The sequence below is a fragment of the Amphiura filiformis genome, chromosome 12, assembly GCF_039555335.1.
Source record: "Amphiura filiformis chromosome 12, Afil_fr2py, whole genome shotgun sequence".
Classification (NCBI taxonomy): Eukaryota; Metazoa; Echinodermata; class Ophiuroidea; order Amphilepidida; family Amphiuridae; genus Amphiura; species Amphiura filiformis.
The window spans coordinates 42,280,497-42,304,272 of NC_092639.1; the positions used below are offsets into that span (position 1 = coordinate 42,280,497).

Genomic DNA, 23,776 nt, shown 5'->3' on the forward strand with positions numbered 1-23,776 from the left:
AGTGTGTGAGTGCAGGCCGCGATCATAGCAGGGAAGTGGGGAAGTGCACTGCATGCCAAGGATGTACGGCCAAATAAAATAATTTTTTTGTTTCTCGTCCAGGAGGATTTTCATGAAGTGATGAGGGAGAGGGAAAGAGCTGTTTTTCTCCTTTTTCCTTTAAATTAATGCAAATTATGAAAAAGGGCCGTACCGTAGCAAGGTTGACAAATGTGGGGCGGCCAAATTACAAATATAGGCTATATGCCTAAATTTAAATAAAGATAGGCTATAAAGAAAAACATAACAAATTTCTCAAAAAGTGGGGATCGAGGCCATGGCATCCTCGGCCGCCCCACTTGCTACGGCCCTGTTATGAAATGTTATTTAGTTGAGGCTCCGGAAGCTTTTTATTATTGGGGGGGGGGGGGCATTGTTATGTTGAAGCCGTCTCTGAAACGTTATACTGAAGGGTGGATGCAGGAGGTTCCACGGTCGATCGTGTGAAGCTTTTGATGCATGTTCTAAATTGCACCGTAAAATTTATATGGAATATACCCAGGCCCTTAGCCAGGGGGGTGCGGGGGTGCGATGCACCCCCCCAAAAAAGTCCCATGTTTTGACCCAAAAAGTCCCATTTGCGAGCGTAGATCAAAACAATTGAGGTTTTTTATGCCTTTTTGGTCCAAAAATGTCCAAATTCCGCCCCAGTCCAAATTTTGAAGAAAAGGTCCACTTTTTCAAAATCAGCACCCCCAAAATAAATCCTGGCTACGGGCCTGATTATACCATTAAAATTATGAATTTACCTTGGGCCCTATTTATGAATGGGGGTGGGGGTGGGTATAGGGTACTTGCCCCACCCCACCAAAATTATTGAGAGGGCCAGCCCCCCTCCCCACTGCCCCAGTTCCGGAGCCATTGCTTTTCCAACACTGTGTTCATGGAAATAATTCTCTTATTTCCATGCTGTGCTTGAGGAAAGGAGGGGATCAAATTTTTTCCTTCCAAATGAGAGATTCTGAGGGAAAAACACAGGCCTAAATTTTCCAAAAGTCTGCAATTTTTTGAAAAATCTGACAAATTCCAGCCGAACCAGGAGGGGATGAGAACCAAAAATCAAAATTTATACGGCCTAAAAAGAGAGCATTAGTAACTTTGGGTGGGTGGGTTGGAGAATCTGGCACTTGCCTGTCAAAACATTATACTGACTCCTTAGTATGGAAGATAGAGAAAACTCCCCCCGGCCCCGCCCCTCCCCCCGGGGCCCCTCCCCCATCTCATTGAGAAGGAAAAATATAACTAGACCCCAAAACTGTAGGTCTGTAAATTATGTATTAGTAGAGGGAGTGGTACTTTTTGGGGGCAAAGATAAAAGATAAATTTTGGCCAGCATGGTTTTACGAGTCTTGCAGATTACAGGGCCCCAGCCTAGGCCACCGCCACACTGTTCTGATTTACTGGGGGTACTGTCTTTGTCGAACGACCGAATCTGCAAGAAAGTTTTAAATGCATGCAGTCCTAGGGTTTTTTTTGAGAAATTTCGGGTTGAAGTACGGTACTTTACTAATACTATTGACCTTATTTTTGTAATTTGTATCACTCTTTCTCCTCAGTGCCTTAATGAAACCAATATATTTTCAATTCTTAAATTGAACCCTGCCGATGGCGTAAGTGAAGGCGATTTTGGCAAACTTTCCACTGTTCTCCTATTCCATTTCCTCAATTTCGAGTATGTGTGTGATGATAGGAACAACATTCCTACTTATGAGGAAATCCTAGCATATCTAGGAACATTGAATGGATCCAAGCCTGCCAACCAAACATGGAACGAGGAAGATCTAGAAGAAATACTGCATACCATTTCAAGTAGTTATGTTCCAATAACATATGCAAAGGTAAGAAAGATGCACATGATGATTGTATTTTCAGATCACACTTTGGTGTCACGGGTGGGACACTTTTGGGGCAGTAATGACAAATGGAAAGAGGGTGAGAAAGGTATGGAGAGAGAAAAGAGAGAGAGGTAGGAAGAGGGGCCAGATCATTATGGAGAATCAGTGGCGGCACCAGGAATTTTTCCGGGGCAAAGTGAATTTCGGGGGGGTAAAATCGACCAGGTTTTCATAAAATTGCAGCAAAAAGTGGAAATTTACGTAATTTGGGGTTTTGCCTCAAAAGTGTGTGGGGCCCAGTGGGGGGAACTGGGGGGGGGGGCAAATGCCCCACTTGCCCCCCATAGTGCCGCCACTGTGGAGAAGAGAGAGAGCTCGATCCAAGGCTCTTCAGCAGTTCTTCTTCTTCTTCCTTTAAGTGCCTCCCTCATATAATGTATGAGTATTATCGCACTCGCGTTACAGACAAGCTGTACTTATTTTTACTCTGGAACCTAGAGTAGATGAGTGTATTTTTGAAGTACAGTCAACAGTACCGGGATGATCCCTGCTTTTTCGAATAGCCTGAGAAAATATGCATGTACACGGGACCGACAGCTTAAAGTGCCCTCCAAAGCACTAAGCAAGTAGAGTGAAGTGCCTTGCTCAAGGACACAAAGAGCCAGCTGAGCTCAGGCGGACCTGGGATTCGAACCCTTGACCCTTGGATTCACAGTCCAACGCCTTAACCACTAGGCCAAGCTCCCCTCTGTGAGACCTCCAGTAGTGCTAGTTGGGGATTTGTTCCAGTTAAAATTTATGTTGTAGTAAAACTCCCAAAATAGCAGAGCTCCCTACAATCAATTTGTTTGTTAAGATCCAAGAACTTGTTATAGATATTTCAGTTCTTTATTCCCAATGGCTCCAAACTACTGCAGTATGTGGCGTACATTGTAGGGCATTGGGGTATGTGTTCCCCGCTCCCAATCAATTTGGAAAAAAAAATGCATTGGAAAATAGTTTGTGCCCCACACCAGTAGTGTACGCAGGAATTTTTCAAGTGGGGTGTGATGATAAAAATAATAAAATGTTAAAAATGGCAGCGTAGCAGACACTGCGTCAGCGCTTGCACTGCTTCAGGAGTGTCTGAGGGGATGTGCCCCCCTCAGAAGTAAGAAACTTTTGCAAAATGAATACCTAATTGAAGTGATTTGAACACAAATAACCATTACATCATTGCACTTAGAGAATTTCGGCGCTGAAATTTTGAATATCACGTGTTGAGAGCCGACTGTTTTTATTCGTTTTTATGGTCAACATGAGTTTGTTTTAAATAAAACCATGTGATTCGTGCTTGATAATTATTTTTCTAAAATACATGTATAAGGCATCATGTTATTGCCGGAGACTCCCTTAAGTAGCAAGATTGAGGACTGAATTCCACAGTCTGGTCTACATGTAGGCCAGGCCAGGATGAGTAGTAGCATTGCCAGGATTTAGGTATGAGGTACGTGGTAAAGCCTAATTTTTGCCATTTGTCATTTTTATCCCATAAATTTGTATATTTCTTTGGACACTTTTCTGCTTGCCGTCCTCATTTTATGTACAATTATTGGACCTGAATAATGTGATCATCCGGTTTGGATAGACATCAGCCCATTAAAGACACACCTAGCTAATGCATGATATATTTTGTACAAAAGGCATGATATTGTTGATATTGCATTCCAATCAGGTGACATGCCATGGTGATCAAGGTATGCTTGAATAAATAACATAACAGTCATAATAGTTGAGCACCTAGTTTGCCATTCAAGCAAATTTAGTTGTTTGATGCTGAAACTCTATTTTCTGCACTGTCACTCCCCATTAATACGCTTTCATCTTATACCCCTGGCCCCCCTCAACACAAAAGTTGTTAAGTTGGTTTATGCCTTTTCACAATTAATGTTTAGTTTACTGTTTCCCTCCCATGTCCAAAATTGAGAATTGCAAAATATTTAATTATTTGATTTTTATTTGACATTTTCTCTGTTAAATCCCTTACCAAACACAACTGCCTAATAGACAGTTAATAGGCAGTTCATAGGCAGTTGAAGACAAATGACTGCCTAATCAAACTATCAACAAGAAGTTGCTGGAAAATTAGGCAGTTGAAGGCCTGTGACTTAGGCAGTCAAAGAGCTTGACAGATATGAAGGTCTATAATAGGCAGTCACTATATGAAGCTCTAATACTTTGATTTTTTATCTAATCAAAATGAAGCTCTAATACTTATGATTTTTTTCATCATGAAAATGAAGCTCTAAATGAAGCTCTAATAGGCAGTCAGACCTAATAGACAGTCAGAAGCTAATTTGCATAAGTCATGACCGGTCACATGATCACCAACTGCCATTTCAAATTTGCTGTTGGATTCAACAAGCTGTGCTTTAGATGGTGGTGTTTTAATGGTCTCTTCACACAAATCATTCATTCTTTATGGGGAATTTTATACTACAGATGACTATATATACACCTGTTGATGCACAGGTAAATTAAAGGTTTGCAGGGTTGTATTGCAAGCAGTATAAATGTTGTAAGCTTATCAACTGCATGTACAGATAATGTGTGCACAGGCTGCTGAATTTTGCAGTATGCACTTGCATGTATCCAAAATTAGTTTTCTGTGATAACCTTGCTTTCTAGCAAGTGCAAATTGTATTCATATCATTGGCAATAACTGATACATCTAAAAGGTTGGGGATCGGAGGTATAGTGGTACAATATGCCGCAAAGTATATAGCATGTGGTGTACTGATGGGCCCGGGTTGGCACCTAGGAATCGGGCTAGGAATCTGAAACTTTAATTGTTAAACAAAATTGTACTTTGTGTTATCATGTCATTATAATGGTGTTCAATTTATGCTTGGGACTCAAAATCATTTAGTGTTTAAAATCATGAACAGGGCTGTCAACTCTCACACCTATACTCATAGCGCAGTCTAAACGAGGAGACAGAAAAGCATATAGTGTGTGAAGTGTATTAAACTGTGCACACTTTACATACAAAACGAGGAGTTTTCACAGGAATGTGAGGAGAACTTAGCACAAATACAATTATGGATCTCCTCGAATTGAAGGAAATGCCGGAAAAGACGTCCTAAACCCCCCTAGGGTTCTCCACTTTCAGAAGATCCTTGAATTACTGCTTTTGGGTCTAACCTCCTGGAATTCCTGTGTTTGTAACCACTCAACTCCTGGTTTCAGCACGCGGTGCACACTGCTGCTGGCGTACGCTTGAGTCTCACGCATTGGGTCACTTTCTCACGGTCTCACGCCAGGGTAGTATAATCTCACTCCTAGGTAGTAAATCTCACGCAAAACGCTGGAAAATGAGTAAAATCTCATTTCTCTTTACAGTTTGTGTTAACAAGTAAATTTCCATGTACTGTATTGGGCTCAGGGGACTGATCGAGATCTGCTGGCCTCAGGGGCGTAGCAAGAGCATCAGGGGCCCATGGACAAGGAACAGTACGGGCCCTTTTAACCAGGGCGGGATTTAGCCTACCTTATGGGCCCTGGGCCAGGCCATTGAATTCGGAGGCCCCGAACTCACGTGCCGAGGAAGGCATGTGCACTCAAGTCAGTGGCCAAGTTTTGGTTTAACTAAAGGGGCCTAACATATTTTGTTCAATTCAATTTCAGACTACTTTGGCCCCAGATCAATATATAGTTTGGTATTTGAATGCGCGCGAAGCGCGGAAAATTTTACAATTTTGCCCTATTTTGACCAAAAAACATGCTGTTATTGGGGTTAAAAGAAAGATGCATAGGGACATTTTGGGGGCCCAAAATTGCCCTGGACCCGGGCCCATCTGGCCCAATGGTATAAAAATTCGGCTCTGCTCTCCATTATCAGCCCTTATTTAATTTTCGCTTTTGTGCTCGGGGCCCCTGAACCCTCGGGGCCCATGGACTTCGTCCACCATGTCCCCCCGCTTGCTACGCGCCTGGCTGGCCTACCGGCAAAAAATACAGACTGAGCTAAAGGCATGCCACGGGATGCTCATATGCTTTGTTGGATGCCAGTTGATCAAGTTAAGGGCAGTGGCTCCAGAACCGGGGGGTCTGAAATAATGAATACATGATTGTATGATGCTTGTATTACTTTGAGTAACACAGATTGAAGTGTACACTGTCAAAATATGGTGAAAAGATGTCATGTTGACCAAGAAAAGACTGCAAATTGCTGTAATTGTTGGCTGCCTGCTGAGATTTGAGGCTTCATTGAAAGAAATTATGGCATGATTGATTGTCAGCTGAGGGCATGCTACAATCAAACATTCCCCAATAATTAATAACTAAAATGGAAAGTAAGTACTTTGATTCATGAAAACAAGTTTCCACAGCAAATCGGGAGACGTCCAGCGATCTTCCTTAAAATTTAAGCTTCCGTTTTATTTGAGGCAGTTGACGACTGCAAGGACTGTCTTTTTGGAATTGCAGGAGAACGTTTTAGGTCTGATGGAGCCTTCAAGGAGAGCTGTTTTATAGTGCATTTACAATAGAATGTAAGGAGAAAATGGTAAACTAAGGAGAGCTAAAATCACTCTCCTATATCGGATTTAAGGAGAGCAGCTAGAGTGATTGCTCTCACTCTCCTCAAAAGGCATGTCCCTGCAACTGCTTGGATTAGAGCTTCATCTGAGGCAGTCAACTGCCTAATTTAGAGCTTCATTTGACTGCCTAAATTAGAGCTTCATTAGAGACTGTTGACTGCCTAAATTAGAGCTTCATTTTAGGCAGTCAACTGCCTAAATTAGTGCTTCTTTTGAAGTCGACGACTGCCTAAATTAGAGCTTCATTTGAGGTGAACTGCCTAAATTAGAGCTGAAGGTGAAGGTCTAAGAACTGCCTATAGTGCTTCATTTTGCCCATTTTACAGGTCTAGGTACTGCCTATGTGCTTTCAGGTCTATATAGAGCTTCATATATCAACAGCTTCAAGTGACTGCCTGTATTAACTGCTTAACAGACTGCCTAATAACTGCCTAATGAAGGCTTTCATTTCGGTAAGGGATGACATTGTATTAATTTGCTACTTTCTTACTTTGATCATCTTTAACTATGATGCTCAGTGGCGGCACCAGGAATTTTTTCCGGGGGCATTGAGGGCCTGAGGGGGCAAAGTGAATTTTTTGGGGGGGGTGCAAAATCAACAAATTAACAAATTACCTCAAAAAGGTGAAATTTTTGTAATTTTGGGTTTTTACTGGGGGGCAAGAGTTCTGACTGGGGAGCATTTACCACCTCATGCCCCCCCTGTGGCGCCGGCACTGATGATGCTGGACAAACAAAAAATACCCCCCAACCACCCCCTACGTGGCACAGCCACTGATGATGCTGACCAAGCAAAAAATACTCAGGCTGCAATTATTATCAATGAATAAAATCAACCATGTAATTGCAATGTAATTAAATCTGCAGTGCCAAAATGTGACCACTCGTTTCAAAATAAAGAAAATAATTAGTAATTAGTAATAATTAAAAGTTACCTCTTCCTTTTTAAAACTAAGAATGAATTGAATACCTGAGTGGAAGAAGGGCCCAACTCCATCAAAACTGTTTTTGAGATATTAAGAAAAAACTTAATATTTGGAAAAGTTTTATAGACAGGATGTTTTCATCTTCAGGGGACCTTTAATACATGAACACACAATATTACATACATTCGAAATTATATATGATGTTTCCATGGCAATGGTACAGGTCTTAATCTGAGCTGGAGTTGGGCCCTTCTTCCACTAATATACTGCAAGTGCCAGTTCCGTAAGCAGATGTGTTATAAATAGCTACAGAAATTTGATAATTATCCATTAATTGCACAAGTAGAAGCATGTAATATGTTAGCAAGAAAGTTTATTGTAGTGAAAAGCAGATTTCATGGATGAACAGAATTCCCCTTTAACCCAATATTTGTGGAAGAAGGGCCCAACTCCATGGAGTTGGGTCTTTCTTCCATGAAAACAATGATTTAAGTGTACGTGGAAGACTATTTAGAGAGTGGATTTTGGCTCATCTTTCACACACAAGGAAGAACAGTCTGCTGGCAATAAAATGCTGGGTCTAACTCATTTTTGTAAAAAATTGGAGTTGGGCCCTTCTTCCACTCAGGTATTCAATTGTGAAGGGTCTTACCTAAAGCCATGATTTCTCCGTGATACGGAAAAACAGAAAAATTCATGGAATTTGGGGTTTGCTCACAGAAATTTGAAAATGCCACAAAATAGTGAAAAACTGTGTATTAAAAATGTCTAACTTTTGTGATGGTTTGCAAAATAAAATAAAGAAAAGTGATTATTTAGCAGTAATCAACCATTAAACAATCCATTCTAGCATTAATTCTAGGGCTATGAGATTCTGGCCATACTACAGTAAAAGGCAAGACAAAATACCGGTACACTTTTAAAACATGTTTGTTTCAACTTTTCAGTGCTTTATAGTGGAAAACGGAAAATCACAGAAATTGTCCAATTTGTAATAACACGGATTTTAAATTTTGTAACACAGAGAAATCGGTCAACAAATCACAACTTCCGTCGGTAAAAAATATTTTCGTCGGAACATTTACAAGTTGTGCCCCCTCGGTTCCAAAATCCTGGCTACGCCACTGTCCCTGAGTGGTGTCAAATGAAAGAGATACCGGAGTAAAGCATATCGAATGATATTTTCAGTGCTTTATAGTGGAAAACGGAAAATCATGGAAATTGTCCAATTTGTAACACAGATTTTAAATTTTGTAACACAGAGAAATCGGTCAACAAATCACAATTTCCGTCGGTAAAAATATTTTCGTCGGTACATTTACAAGTTGTGCCCCCTCGGTTCCAAAATCCTGGCTACGCCACTGTCCTTGGCTTAAGTTTAGCCTTATCATTAGTAAATCTGTTTCTCACTTTGAACTCTTTCCATCAGGCCAGCATGCTACAGGCTTTTTAGCCTGGTTTGAGCATTTTGTTTGAGCCTGGTCCCATCAGGACCCAAGCGTGTCTCCACACGGAGTGACCGTTTAAATAAACTAACAAACAAACCAATTACCAAATATCACAGAAAAGGAGTAGGCCTATTGTTTACCAGTAGCAAGAACTGTGAAATCGGCAAAATGGGGGTACATTTAATTAGCACTATACACGATATTTGGATAAAATTAAGGGGTACTTTGGGAAAATCTGGTAATGTATATTGCTTAAATCAGATGCCAATATTGAGTGAACAAAGGGGTATATTTGATAATATAGTCATTGAAAACCCTGAAAACACGAAAAAGTGTTTTTTTTCCTACATTTTGTCCTATTTTGCATGAGGGGGATGAATTGAAAAATCATTGCAAAGAGAGTCTTTGTAAGATTTGGCAACATGCATGGTGTATGGTTACCAACTTTTGTGTTTTTAGTTGGGGGCTGGGGGTATATCATAAGAGCATTTTCTCTCTACAGCCCCGGGTCTACAGCATCAGTTGACTGTTTTAATCGCCTACTCAGTAATTTATAAAATGAAAAAGGAAGGAGAAAATGTGCACATTGATGTTGGTTGACGATGATTCATATTATGGTGGTTATCATTTCCTGGTGCATGCAATCAAGCGTCTGGATCATGAGACTAATTATGCCTGAACTTGGTGAAAGGTGTTTTTCATTGCATCAAGGTTAAGGAACTAAACATTTTTCAATAATTTCTAAGTTTGTTTTCAATTCTTGTACATTCATTGCCCTGTATATAGATTTGTTGCAAAACACGGCCCTTAATTAATACATCCACTTTTTGACTTACTAAGAAAAGTAGCTTTTCTTTTAATTGTGCAAATATTACTTGTTCAATTAATAGGCCCCATGTCACATGGGGGAAAATGGTAATCACACATATTTAGCAGCATTTCCCCTCATTTTTCACAATTTTGCAGAATTCAGCAGCCTGTTTTAACAGATTTTGTCATTATTTTAGAAAATTTGGCTGTTTTTGTGTGATCTCCCATTTCCCCCCATGTGACATGGGGTCTATTAATTCAATTTGGGGTTGGATAAATAGTGTTGATGAATAGAAACTAAAAGAATAGGTCAAACGGTACAATTTCCAAGCTGTCCTATATTATTTCTTTTATATTGTGCCTTTTGTGGATGTTTGCAAGGGCTTTTGCAAGAAAATAAATTTACCGCTTTTCTATAAACCATGTTTACAATCAAATTTGTGCCCATTTGTTTGCACCACTTTATGGAACTTGAATAGCGCTTTCAAAATCAAAAATAAATTGAAATATCTCATTTTGAATGCCATTAGTCAAGTTACATAAAGTAACGCAATGGGCTCAAATTTGATGACAAAGGTGGTTTCTAGAAAGGGGTAAATTAATTTTGTTGCAATTAAGCTACCTTGTAATGATGTTGTTCAAGGTCAAAGGTCATTTGAGGTCAAAAGGTCACTTTTAAAAGGTCAAATTGGCTGAAAATAGAGAAAAAAGGTTTCACAAAAATAATGTTTCGCATAAATATTTGCTATGTGTAGTATTCACTATATACCGTACCCATATCTTCGGACGACCTGTCTGGGATGTATGTCGTCCTCCCTATTTTTGTATAACTGAGTCAAGCTCATGCAAACTTTAGTCAGAACCTTTTCTGGGGGTCTGATTATATAACAAAAGTTATTTTTATAAACCCATTTTTCAATACCTACATGTACCAACATGTTCCTAAGATTATAAAATATCAGGTGTTCTTGTCTGATATGTAAAAATCCATATCGTAGAAAGGCCTATGTATTTAAAAGTTATTAGGGTTTAAACTTATGCCAATATGTGACCAACAACTTTGCATGATTTTCATCTCCTCGCATGGCTATACCTTCCAAAATATATTGAACAAGTTCCATGTTTTAAGATTATAAAAATATAAGTCTTGCTTACACTACAGTTAGACCATCAAATGAAGTACTTTTTTTTATCATTGGATAATTTTCTGATTGTATGTTTTAACCAATAAATGAGGCTGTTATATATAGCAATTAATTTAAACAAAGTAACTTTTGGCAAATTGGTGGGGGGGCTTGGTAGCCCAAAAATTCCCTCCAAATCCAAATATCCCAAAAAATAGCCACAAATGGATAAATGTATGAGGGTCATTCAAAAAAGTTCTACCTTCATCGTTGCATGTCTCTTACATGCTAGGAAATTGAAATTACCTATGGTTATACTCTTAAATCTTGGCTACAAAATAATAAAAGTTATTTGGTTAAAATGTGATTTTTGGTTGTAAAGTTGTGTTTGTTTTAAGAAGTAAATACAGATTGGTGCGCCGGAAACGGTCTCAAAAGAAAGGCTAATTTTGATTAAAATGGTTGCCCACAACTAATGTGAAAATCATTACAGAAAATGATTAAATTACTTTATTTTTGTTGAAATAATTCAATCAATATCTAATGCTTGCAGGTAGTCCTGGGCAGGTAGTACAGTTGTGTATGGTGTCTTTTGCACAATAAAACTGATGCATATGTCCAGAATGGCCTTCATATGACCCTTTTCCATAGGTTGTTGACTTTGATTGGGGCAGGGGAGCACTTGTTGGTTCAAGTGGTATTAATTGATTCATAAGTTAACTATGATTACCCTTAACGTGGTCTAATCGAAATCTGGCATATTCCACTACCATTTATGTGTCTGTTGACCCTTTTGATGTTTTCCTCTCATATAATACACATTTTATTTTGTTTTGAAGTCCCAAGGCATTTCAAGGCCCGACCTCAAATAGGAACAAAATATTTATCACAAGTAAGCTGTTGGACAACCGCATCTTAAAAACATTTTTATTATCCAAAGCTACAATGATGCTTACTAAACTTTTGGGCTGAGTTTTTAACCGTTTCTGGCATACCAAATCTATTCACTTTAACCAACACATCTTTATAACAACCATAATATCATTTTAACCAAATTAAATTTATTTTGGAGGCAAGATTTAAGAGTATAATCATAATTTCAATAATATCCTGGCACGTAAGATAACAGAGATGTAATGGTTTACGTAGGTACAACTTTTTTGAATGACCCTCGGAAGTCTACAAAAAATACACCATCTTCATCAACCACTACCAAGTGATGTAAATCAATTCCATTTAATTATTAGATTCCATGCAGCATCAGAAAATATGTTTTTTTTTACTTTGCAGTGTTTTTCAGCCCATGATGTTGAGGTACACGAGGAGGAGGATGCAATCCAGGACGTACAAGGGAACCTAGAGTATACATCTGCCTTGATAGTTACCAATGTTGTCTTGGGTAGATGCATTGGTGAACCTACTGCTATTGATCGTGGGGATTTCACGCATGAAGTGTTTGAGCTGTATGGTGATGGTCATGGAATTATTGATGAAGAAGGTAGGAATCAGGTGGTACCATGGGGGCAAAGGGATTTTATACCCCTCCAAACTTCAGCTTCCCCCCACCAGAACCAAAAATCATGGAAAATCACACTTTTTTTGTGCAAAAAAAAAAAAAAAATTTACCAGATTGCTGGCTCCCATTGGGCTATTTCAGGAAACAAGTGCACACCCCCTATAGGAGTGGTGTTTCAAGAAAAGAAATGTAAGACTTCCAAGTTTGCTTTCTGAAAATGACTGGAATGTCCAGAATGAGCTCTCAAATCAAGGATTTCCGATTTTGAATTATTTTTCTGCTGGATATTTTCGCCTTTGGACACTCTAAAATCTGGATTTCCAACTAGGCACCATGCATCTATTTTCTGGAATAGCCTATTGCTATCCTTTGGGGGATTGGTGATTCCACTGGATGCAAACTGCAACAAAGCAAAGATATGTTTATTAGAGAGTCATAATGGTATATGCCATTCAGGGGGCGTGTCATTAGGCAGAGGCACCGTATTTAACATTAGCTTTGGACATTTAATTATTTTCTTTATTTTTCACCAGACTTACCCAGTTGAAAAATAAAGAAAATAAGTAAATATCCAAAGCTAACAGCAAACACTGAGTTTATACTTTTTTGCACCAATTTTGTATGCATGCTTTGTGCTTACATTGTAGATGCAAAATATATACCGTACTTGAAGACACCAAATTAATCATTTGGTCTTCCCTATAGTCTCCTCAGCAGCCAGTTCTGCTCGCTTCACATGTGCAAACAGTCTGCTAAAATTATAAAATACAAGTTCTTTTTGATTGCCTAACACTTTTTCCATGATGTCATCCAGCACAACTTCAAACAAGGCTTGCAATTGGTTTTATTAATTTGGCTGCTTCATATTCATGAGCAGTATTAACCCAGACGTAATCTTATACCTTTAAGGGACCGTTCACAAACACTTGTGGGGGGGCTGATGCCAAAAAAATTCATCATGAAAATTTTTCAGGCCCCCCCCTTTTCAGGGGCCCCCTTTTTGACATGAAAATTATGGGTCACCCCTAAGGAAAGCATATATAAACTCAATTTTACCAGGAAAATTTGTGGTCAATTTTTTCAGGGCCCCCCACTTTGGAGCTCTTTGAAGGGTCAAAACTTTTTAAGGGTCCCCCATTTTGCATCAGGCCCCCAACAATTAAGTGTTTGTGAATGGTCGCTAAAACTTAATGGCTGCATGTATCATCCAAATTAGATTTGCCCAGAACCAGTTTCTCACTTTTGTGTGTGGTAAAAAGATTGTGAAAATTGTTGTGCTGTACAACAGTGCAAAACGATCGATATAATAATAAGATTTTTGGAAATTGATCATGCTCAGATCATACTGTCGAGCACAACTGATTAAAGTCTTAAATCAAGTTCCCGGATGCAACATTTGTTCAATATAGACTTTGTAAAGTCGGCATTAGTCACTGTCTAATAGCCAGTCAGAAACAGTGATATAAGTCATTGGCAGACTTTTAGTGAGGAGCGAGCGGAACCAACCTGGCTGCTGAAGAGACTAGGTCTTCTTTGTGCTAGTGCTTGCCTGTGTGCATTTTCTTACGTGTCTCTCACATTTTTCATTTCATCTTTTATTCACTCTTGTCATACAGGATTTGAAAAATTACTGACTGATTTAGGTCTGTCAGAGGAGCATGATGGTGAGCATGATGAGCATGATGATGAGCATCATGATGATGAAGAACATCATGATGATGAAGAACATCATGATGATGAAGAGCATCTTGATGACCACGCACATGACCACGCACATGACCACGCACATGAGGTAGGTATAGATCAGGTGTGGCTCAGTGGTTAAAATTTATATTTATTTATATCATTTTCCGAAGCCAGGCAAAGCCCAATAGTGCTCAGAGTCTACTAAATCAAACAGATGCCAACGAATATGAAGGGACAGGGATGGGAAGAAGTCTGATTTTAGAAGCAGGGGGAAAACCAGAGTACCCAGAGAAAAATATGCGAGGACGAGCATGGATGGGCAACAAAACTCAAATGTTAATTGCAACGCGGGGAATTTAACCCGGGTCGCAGTTGTGAGAAGCGAGTTAGAAGACCACTACAATAACCTGTCCTTATGACAGTGACAAACTTGCTGGGATTTGATTCTAATTTAACCCTAAAATGCCCAGTTGCTTTTGGTGAGGGGAAGGAAAGAATGAAGGATGATGAAGAGAAAACTTTTTTTCTCTGGTGCGATTTTGAACCATCAACTACATGTAGCTTTGGCCTGCCAAGCTTTCCGGGGCCATGACTGTTAGCATGATGATGCAATCGCTTTACATGGGATGCATATGCTTTGTGAATTGAGATTTTTGGATGTACAAATGTATGGTATGGTTATGCATAGGGTTAATTCAAATTGTGTAAAATTGAATCTTGTCAACCAGAAAATCACTTTGGTTAGATGGAATCACAGACGTTGCGGCCAATAAACATTTGGCCTTCAGCTGGGTGGATGATATATGGTCATCCAGAGGCATTGGCCTTGGATGACCCTAGATCATCCCCCCACGTCGATGATTCTATCTAACCAAAGTGAGTTTTTTCTGGTTGACAAGATTCAATTTTACACAATTTGAACGTTTTCCCAGATGACTGAAAGTATACATTTTGTACACAGTGTTGTTAGGATTAATTGGCAATTACATCTGTAGATTTTAAAAACAGACTTCTGCTCTCCCTGTGGTGCATGCAAAGTTTGGTAAATGAACCTTGAGAGAATTCCGTTCTTCAGAGGGGATGGTTAAGCCACTCAAGTACAAAAGAGTCATATATGTAGCTTGCAGTCAGAGTAGGGTGTTAATCTCTGAATGTATAGTCCCAGTATTTAAATAGACCCCAGTGGAAATAAGCTTGCTTGAGGATTTCTTGGGATATTATCCATGGGTTTTTATGTGCACCAGCTTTGATAGTTCTTATCATCCTCAACTTGTTCATAGCTTGCTATTGCTAAAATATTATGTCTTGGTTGCTGAAGTACACATATTATAATATTTTTCCTGGTATCTTGATTTCACAAAATAAATTTGCCACTTTGACCTGGTTAGGATCAGGTTGTGTCACACATAATGGTGCAGGGTGCAGTGATTCTCAAAATGGTCTGCCCAAAATTGACATGACAAAAAAATTACCTTACTTTTACCTCTTACTGTTGTTTAACATTCAACAACTCTTCCTATACTTGTGAACAGGAGATGAGCGTTGTTAATCCGTGATGAATCCACAGCCCAGTAGCGTATAAGCGAATGCAAGTTTAAGTGCACATGTTTCATGGGAGCGAGTAAAATTTGTCATACCGTCAGCGTAACAACTGTTATATTGGAGGCAGCAACTAAGTCATCAACGCTTTATTCTCTAGTTTTATTGCTCACTTCCCTTAGCTCATTCTTTGCTCTGATATAACAGAGAAATCACTGATCTTGTATTAAAGGTTGAGTGGAATCATGTGAATAAGACAATCTTTAGCTTGTTTTCGTTGTTGATAGGGATTCAATCATGTTTCACCATTGTTCATCACCGATTAACAACTCGTGTCCGGCATGTCTGCATGGTTTACCTCATTCGCAAAGTAAGATGACATATGGCCACATCGCTGTTAATCAGTGATGAACAACGGTGAAACATGATTAAATTCCTAATTAGTTGTCACTGATGTACAATTTATTCCTTTCAGCACCGCCGTAGAAAGCGTGAACACGAAGCTGATCATCATGAAGATGACCATGAAGATGACCATGAAGATGACCATCATGACGATGACCATGAAGGTGGCCCATTGTCAGTTCACCAGGTTAGTATCAAGGGCTGGCATTTCAAAAAGCATGAATGTCTTTCTTTGATTTTTGCAGAACAATATAAAAGCAATCTTATCATGTTTGGGCTTCTGAAATAATGAAATTAAATCTGGAAAATCTCATAAAGTTATGGAGGGAGACCACCCCTTGCAGCGACATTTGTGGGCTACCATGCATTGGCATCGTAGGTATGGAGGTCTATGCTAATTAGTTTCAGTCACTGTAGAAGATCAAGTTATATTTTGTATTGTTCTGAGAATGAATAATAATGTGTCCTTTAACAGGGCGGGGCACATTGTGATCCCCCAATATAATTTTTATGTCCATAAAATCTCTTGCAGATTTGCACGGTCGTTTGACAATTGAATACCTGAGTGGAAGAAGGGCCCAACTCCATCAAAACTTGTTTTTCAGATATTAAAAAAACTTAATATTTGGAAAAGTTTATAAACAGAATGTTTTCATCTTCAGACCTTTAATACATGAACATACAATAGTACATACATTCAAAATTATGCTTGTAGCATGAAACTCGGAGTAGTGGACATGATGTGTTAATTAAACTTAATTAATTATTTTATTTCAAAATTATGTATAATTATGTATTTCCATGGTACAGCTAGGTCTTAATACAAGATGGAGTTGGGCCCTTCTTCCACTAATATACTGCAAGTGCCAGTTCTGTAAGCAGAAGTAGAAGCATGTAATATGTTAGAGAAAAAAATTATTGTAGTGAAAAGCAGATTTCATGGATGAACAAAATTCCTCTTTAACCCAATATTTGTGGAAGAAGGTCCCAACTCCATGGAGTTGGGCCTTTCTTCCATGAAAACCATGATTAAGTGTACTACTGGGCTTATAGCCAAGTGCATCCTTTCCAGAACGTTTTGGAAAATAGGGGTGGGCTTATTATAATAACCGAAGGTGTGCTTGTGAATTATAACTATGCGGTTACAGTATCTGTAACTTACAAATTCACATTATATAAACTGTTGTATTTTAATAATCATCATGGTGGGTGCAGCTGCTGATTTTTAAATATGTGCAATATTATTTTACTATTTTTAGAGGTAATGCTTAAGGTGGTACTACACCCCTTGATAAATGTGTGACTTAACATATATATAATGAACCACTCCACTTCACTGACATTTCAGTGAAGTAATTGGATTCCTTGACCCTATAATATACATAACTATTTTACCAGTGTTTTTATTTTTTGAGAAAATGCAAAATTATTCACAAAATTGATCAGGGGGGTTTAGTACCATCTTAAGGTTACCTCCCATATATGAATTCTTGTAAGCGTTTTTAATATTGTAATATTTCTTGTAATTTAACTACATGTACAAGATGAAATCAAATTAACTTGAAACTTGAATCAACCAAAATTGTGCAAATAAGCTTATTTCATTGGCATTGAACCATGCCATAAAAAGATGATGCTAAAATCCAGGGTTGTAGCTAGAATGTTTAGTGCTGGGTGGCATTTGATGTAAATGTTGCATATCTGGCAATGTTTTGCTTAATGGATCAAATTCTTGACTTATTTAATAAAATTGAGCAATTTTGGCCTGTGAGTGGTGGGCTCCTAAAATTGAATCTGAGTGGTGGGCTCTGCGATGCCGCCCACCACCGCCCACTGTAGCTACATCCCTACTAAAACCACAAAATACCCATTTACTCAATCAGGGTTTTGCATCCTGTGAAATGAATCCATGCTTTCTTTCCTTCACAATTCAATAGTGCTTCAATGGGGAGCAGTTACTAGACATATATGGGATAGATCATGAAGCAGGTATTGATGAGCATGCCTTCCAGGAGCTGTGTCCAGCTCTCATTCATCAGATTACAAGCGGTGTGTGTCAGCATGATGAGGATGAGCATGGTAATGAATCACAAGCATTGTCACAAGGAGAGGGTAAGTTTGCTTAGGGGTTTGTCTAGGGGTACACCTCAGGGTGGTGGAGGGGGAGGGGAGAAGGGAAGAGAAGAGGCCCATTGCCTAGCACTAAATTACAAGTGGTGGTGTGTGACATCTTGACGATGATCGATGAGCATGGAATAGATGCCAAAAGCATGGTCACAAGGACTAGTTTGCTTAGGGGTTTGTCTAGGGGTATATCTGGGGGTGCCCAGCATTAATTCATCAAATTACAACTAGTGTGTGACAATATGATGATGATGAGCATATGGTATTATGAAGAGATGCCACAAGCATGGTCAGGATAGGTTTGCTTATTAAGGGGTATATCAAGGGGGGGGGGGGGTGTGCCTAGCTGCATGCTAATGAAGAAATGCATGCGTTTGTCACAATGATAGGGTAGGTTAATTTACTGACTGAGAGTGTGTGTGTCTGGGGGAGGGGGTCTAGTGACTCCATTCACACTAATTTGTTAGTTAGATTTCAAGCGGTATATGCCAAAATGATGTTGGTGAGCATGTAAATGAAAAAGTATGTGCTAAACAAATTATCACAAGGACAGGGTAGGGTGGTGTGAGGATATGTCTAGGGTTGTCTTAGGGTATGTCAGAATGTCTTGCAACATGAAGATGATGAGCTTGTGAAGAGACATCAAGCCAAAAGGATCGCAAGCACATAGTAGGTGAGGTGTCAACAGGTGTGAGGGGAGAGGGATGTCTAGCTGCACTTTATATTCGTGTCATATTCTTATAGTTTATTTGCCTTGAGTCTGTGATTTAAACCGTGTACAAGTTGTTGTTTTGCATGCATATCAACACACCGCTTTAAAACGCAAGTGTCTGTATCCCAGTGCTTTGATTCAGTCATACATGCTACGACCACTGAATTTCACCACACTGACGGGGTAAGGTGAAAGCACTATAGTGATATAATGTCAATATTATGATGACAACATGAAGGCCTAACTGGGTCTCAGGCTGTAATTAGCTTTAATTGGGTTATTCCCCTATATGCTTGCTGAGGGGTATGTTCTGGGTTAATTCTTTTGTTATTATAGCACAGCGTTCTTGGTTTATTAATGTTTACTGTACATTTCACAGCTGTTAGGTGCCAACCACAATTGGTCGGCAGGTCGGATCTGGCCTGTGGAGCACCTAGATAATACCAACGGTGCATTCTAGTGTGTATTGGGTGGGGAAGCTTTCACTATACCACTTTATAGTGGCAATATTTTCCAACATTGCAAGGTAAAGCTTGCAAGGTGAAAAAACAAGAAATGGAGGTAAAAATTGCATTTTGAGGTTTTTAAATAATTTAGAAATTAGAAATGTACAATCTTAGCTATCAAATGCTTTTTATTTCATTTGAATGTTGATTTGGGGTTTGTAAATACTGCTTGATTAAAATGATCGAAATACACGAGGTGAACTGAACCTGATAGGACTATTCAAAAATCACTTTCACCTTGCAAGAATTACCTTTTAGAGGGTGATGAACATGCAAGCGGACAGGGGTATAGCGGGATTATGTATAATTTTGTATTGTTCTTTATTATTTTTCCTGTACATATTATTCTTTCAGTGTGGGGCTATGGTTTCCTGTCTGTTTTCCTGATAAGCCTGTGTGCCTTTGCTGGTATAGCTGTATTACCATGCTTGAACAGTAATCTGTACGAGAAAGTGATTCAGATGTTGATGGCCCTCGCTGTAGCGACGCTCTCTGGTGATGCAATTTTGCATCTTATTCCACAGGTATGCTTTATGCCAGGGCTTCATGTGGGTTGTGAGCACTTCATCAGAGGTGGATGTTTGCTGAAACAGAAAGTAAATAAGAAAAAAAGACAATTGACCTTTTCTAGGACAATTTTGGTATAAAATGGGTAATTTTTCTGATTAAAAAAAAAAAAAGCCCCAATTTCACCTAACTGAAGCCTAAAACTTTAGCGATATTGGCATTAACAATTTGTTAACAATGAAAGTGGTAGCTGGGCATATATGGTGAATCCATCACCCCAAGCAGCAGAATAATTGGCGATCATTTATTAGGGAAAAACAGCCAGTCTGGTCAAAAACATAAGATGCATCTTGTACTGTTCTTCCCCTGACCACAGGCAGTTGGGTTGCATGCTCATGATGGAGGAGGAGAAACCAACGGTCATACAGATCACGCACATGAAGAAGAAGATCATGGACCACTGTCAGGAGAGTTGGCCTACGTATGGAAGTGCCTTGTAGCATATTTGGCTATATATGTGTTCTTTTTGTTTGAATCTATGGTTGAAATGTGCGGGGTGAGTTGATGTACTTTGATGTCATTGTTTCTGAACTCTAAATTGCAGGGATGTTGATATAACCAGGGTTGGGCGGTAGTGATATGTATCATTTTTCACCCTGATGTGGCAATGACGTCAGTACGCATTTTATTGGCTGTGTTTGGTCATGTAACAGCACTCTATAAAAGCAGCTTTGTTGTTGTTGTCTTCAACCCTTTCCCAAATGCTCCAATGTAATTTGGTATACAAATATTGAATGTTTATGAGTTCAATGGTAAGAATTTCCATGAGGTGAAATATGGACTGTTCCATTCAACGAGGCTTTGCCGAGTTGAATGGAACAGTCCATATTTCACAGAATGGAATGAATAAAACATTCAATATTTGTTTTATATAATTCATATAAGTTCCCTTTCCTCCCCTTAATTTTATAAATCACCAGGAAAACAAAATAAATTTAAAAATATCTATTCAATGTATATTTATTTTAGAAGCAACACCCGCACCTATAATTGCCGAGTCGAGGTGGAAACCTTGCGCTATGCCCTCGCGCGTCTGTCAGCGTTTCTATGGTAGCTCCGCGTCAGTGCAATGGAAAAATGACTTGCACTCGCACGAAGGGCAATATAGTCCTTTTGCAGCTGGCCACTAAAAATAGCAGAAATGATTATAGTAATTGGCCAATCAAATGACAAGAAACTTTGTATGAATTATATAAAATTTATTATTTTACCATGTAATTAAATTGTACAAATACTACTAAATGGTTTGTTATAGGGAGCTCATACACACGCGCATATGGAGCATAATACTCTGAGACTAAAAGACGTACAACATGAGAAAGGAGCACATGGTAATTTTGGAGGCTCTCCCACCGCCTCTACCTCTACTCAGGAATTGGTAAGTTAATTGAAATAATAATGGATTGTAAGGGGCTGTGCAATAATTATGAGCCTCGGGGGAGGTAAAATTTCCCAACGGCCAGCCATAAATTGCTTGCCCCCCTCTCGGCCTGCCAAAAATCCACCCTAGCAGATGCCAAATTTTTGGGATCCCAATTTGCAAAAAAGGTCTAGTTTAATGTTGCGAGCACAGCAAGCAGGAAAATTTGAATATTAAAGCATTTCCATACTGTTTTCATAAGCCTTGCTTGCCCCTCCCTCTCGGCTTGCCAAAAATTGCTTTATACCCCCTCCTTTTGGCTCACCAAAAATATCTTGCCTCCCCAATTTTACCCTCCCATCATGCAGGGCTTGTTGCACAGCCCCTAAAGATTGTTGGGTTTTCATCAGTGGTGGTACCAGAGGAAGAGATATTTCACTTTTAGGCACATTTTAAATGTGGGTGACCCAATTGACAGCCTCATCCCCCACTTTAACCCATCAAAATGCAGATTTTGGTATGAGGTGAAAGTGCATATTTTTCTCATTAACAAATTGAAATTAGGTGTTCCAAATCAGTATATTTCTGACGAAATCATCAAAAAACTGTAAGTTTACAGGTTTTTGATGATATCTTGGGAAATACATCAATTTGGACACTCCTATTCACATGTTAATGAGAAAAATAGCAATCTTTTATTAGATATCAATTTATTGCATGATTATCATTAATAAAATATTGTAGACTACCAGTATAATGCTATATATATATGTCAGTAATTAGTCACATTGACAAGAAACATTTACGTGTTCTTTTTGCATGAATGCTTGAAAACGGACAACATTTTATGTTAGGGGCCTCAGAATTCCATTTTCCAAATCTTTTGGGTCACTTTCCTTCAACATATGTTGGACATTTTAAGTACTGGATTTGGGTAAGTGGGTGGGTGTGTAGCAAAAGGCTCTTCCTAGCTCCCCTCCCAAAAACATTTTCCCACCCCCCCAAAAAAAACCTTTTCCATTTTTCCCTAACAAAAATATACCTGCACCACAGTGCACCTAATAAATCCAGCACAACCACTAATTTCCATTAATCTTGGTGGAAACTATCAGCAATACATGCAACAAATTTACAGTATTATCATGTCATACTACCTCCTCTTCCTAATCCAGGGGCATCGATGTTCAAATAGAGCTATAGTCGCTTCCTTGAAACAGTACCGTCCAATCAAAGGCGGTTTATCTGTAGATCGGAAGGTACTGCGCTCTACAGATTCACCTTTGCCTTTGATTGTGTGTGTATAACATATGCGAATACTTGTCTTGAGGAAGCCATATGTACTATAAGTATATTACGTATTATATACCTCATATAGATTCCTCTCATCTGATTGGTTAAAAGTGCAGTCATTAAATTATTCGCAACCCTGAATACACAGATCGCTCGTATACATTACGCACCCACTATACGGCTGGCATTGATTTTGAGTGTTGTAAAAGAGACTAGTGGTCACAGTTTGCGATGAATTTGACCTCTCCTTGCAGACGACCTTTCACCGCATAGCGCAGTGATTTATTGACAATCTATTACATGTCAAACTTGTGATAAAATGACCTATGCAGTTAAAAGCTTGTAGGCCTTGTCAGTTCAGGAAATCTTTTAACCAATCAAATCCGAAGAATCTATATTATTCGGTATATAAAACAAATATTGACTGCTTAATATTCGGGGTACAGTTTAAAATTATAGGCTCTCGGTGATGTCAAAACCATCATAACCATGACTATGCCCTCAGCTTCGCTTCAGGCATAGTCATGGTTTTGACATCACTCGGGCCTATAATTTTAACTGTGCCCTTCATAGCAGACAATATTTGTATACTGTCTGATCTTTAAAATAAATTTGGGGCCGTAACAAATCAAGTCAAAATGAGAAAAAAATTGTACATTCATACTGGACCAGCCATACCACATGATCTGTGAATTGATGCCCCTTTAATAAAAGCAATAAATATAATCTAACCATGTTCTTGGCATCCACTCTCTTTGTTATAGGAAGTTGCAGCAATAATACCACAGGTACTATTTACCTCACTTCACCTAGGATTGATTTATCTTCTGTTGTTTGAGGCCCATCTTCAAGAGTCCTCCATTTTTGTCTGTCTTGTGCATCGATCCCTTGCCCAAGTAGCGCCTCTATATGCTGTTAAGTCGTCTCAGATGGATCATGAATTTGTGTTTCGTATTCCTTTCATCCTCTCGTTTTCCATGATTATGAAGTCACGCTCCTTCCAGTTCTTCAATGCCCTCTTCTGCATGCTTTGTCTCCGACTAGTCCTAAAATGTCCCACTTCAGAGATTCTTCTGTCCTTGGTGGTAGAATAGACTATAGATGCGCAACTTTAACCTCCTGCTTTGCTCTTCTTCCTTTTCCCTTTATCCTACTGCACACTCTTAAGGGGGTACTACACCCCTGGCCAATTTTGTGCCTATTTTTGCATTTTTCTAAAAAATTATAGCACATTGGTGGCAAGTAAGCAACTCAAAGCAAGTAGTTATTGATTTATTGATCAAATATTGGTTTTCCCTCATTTTTGACT

The 23,776-nt window shown here is 39.0% G+C and overlaps 1 protein-coding gene across 1 annotated transcript in view; it reads left to right on the plus strand.

Annotated features, from left to right (window-relative positions):
• LOC140166227 (zinc transporter ZIP12-like) overlaps positions 1–23,776 on the plus strand; it is a 46,400-nt gene that overhangs the window by 800 nt on the left and 21,824 nt on the right. The window contains exons 2-9 of the mRNA XM_072189627.1: positions 1,596–1,877; positions 12,053–12,260; positions 13,895–14,070; positions 15,979–16,095; positions 17,846–18,020; positions 19,605–19,774; positions 20,134–20,313; positions 21,073–21,195. Coding sequence (XP_072045728.1) covers positions 1,596–1,877; positions 12,053–12,260; positions 13,895–14,070; positions 15,979–16,095; positions 17,846–18,020; positions 19,605–19,774; positions 20,134–20,313; positions 21,073–21,195 — 1,431 coding nt within the window. The remainder of the gene's footprint in view (positions 1–1,595; positions 1,878–12,052; positions 12,261–13,894; positions 14,071–15,978; positions 16,096–17,845; positions 18,021–19,604; positions 19,775–20,133; positions 20,314–21,072; positions 21,196–23,776) is intronic.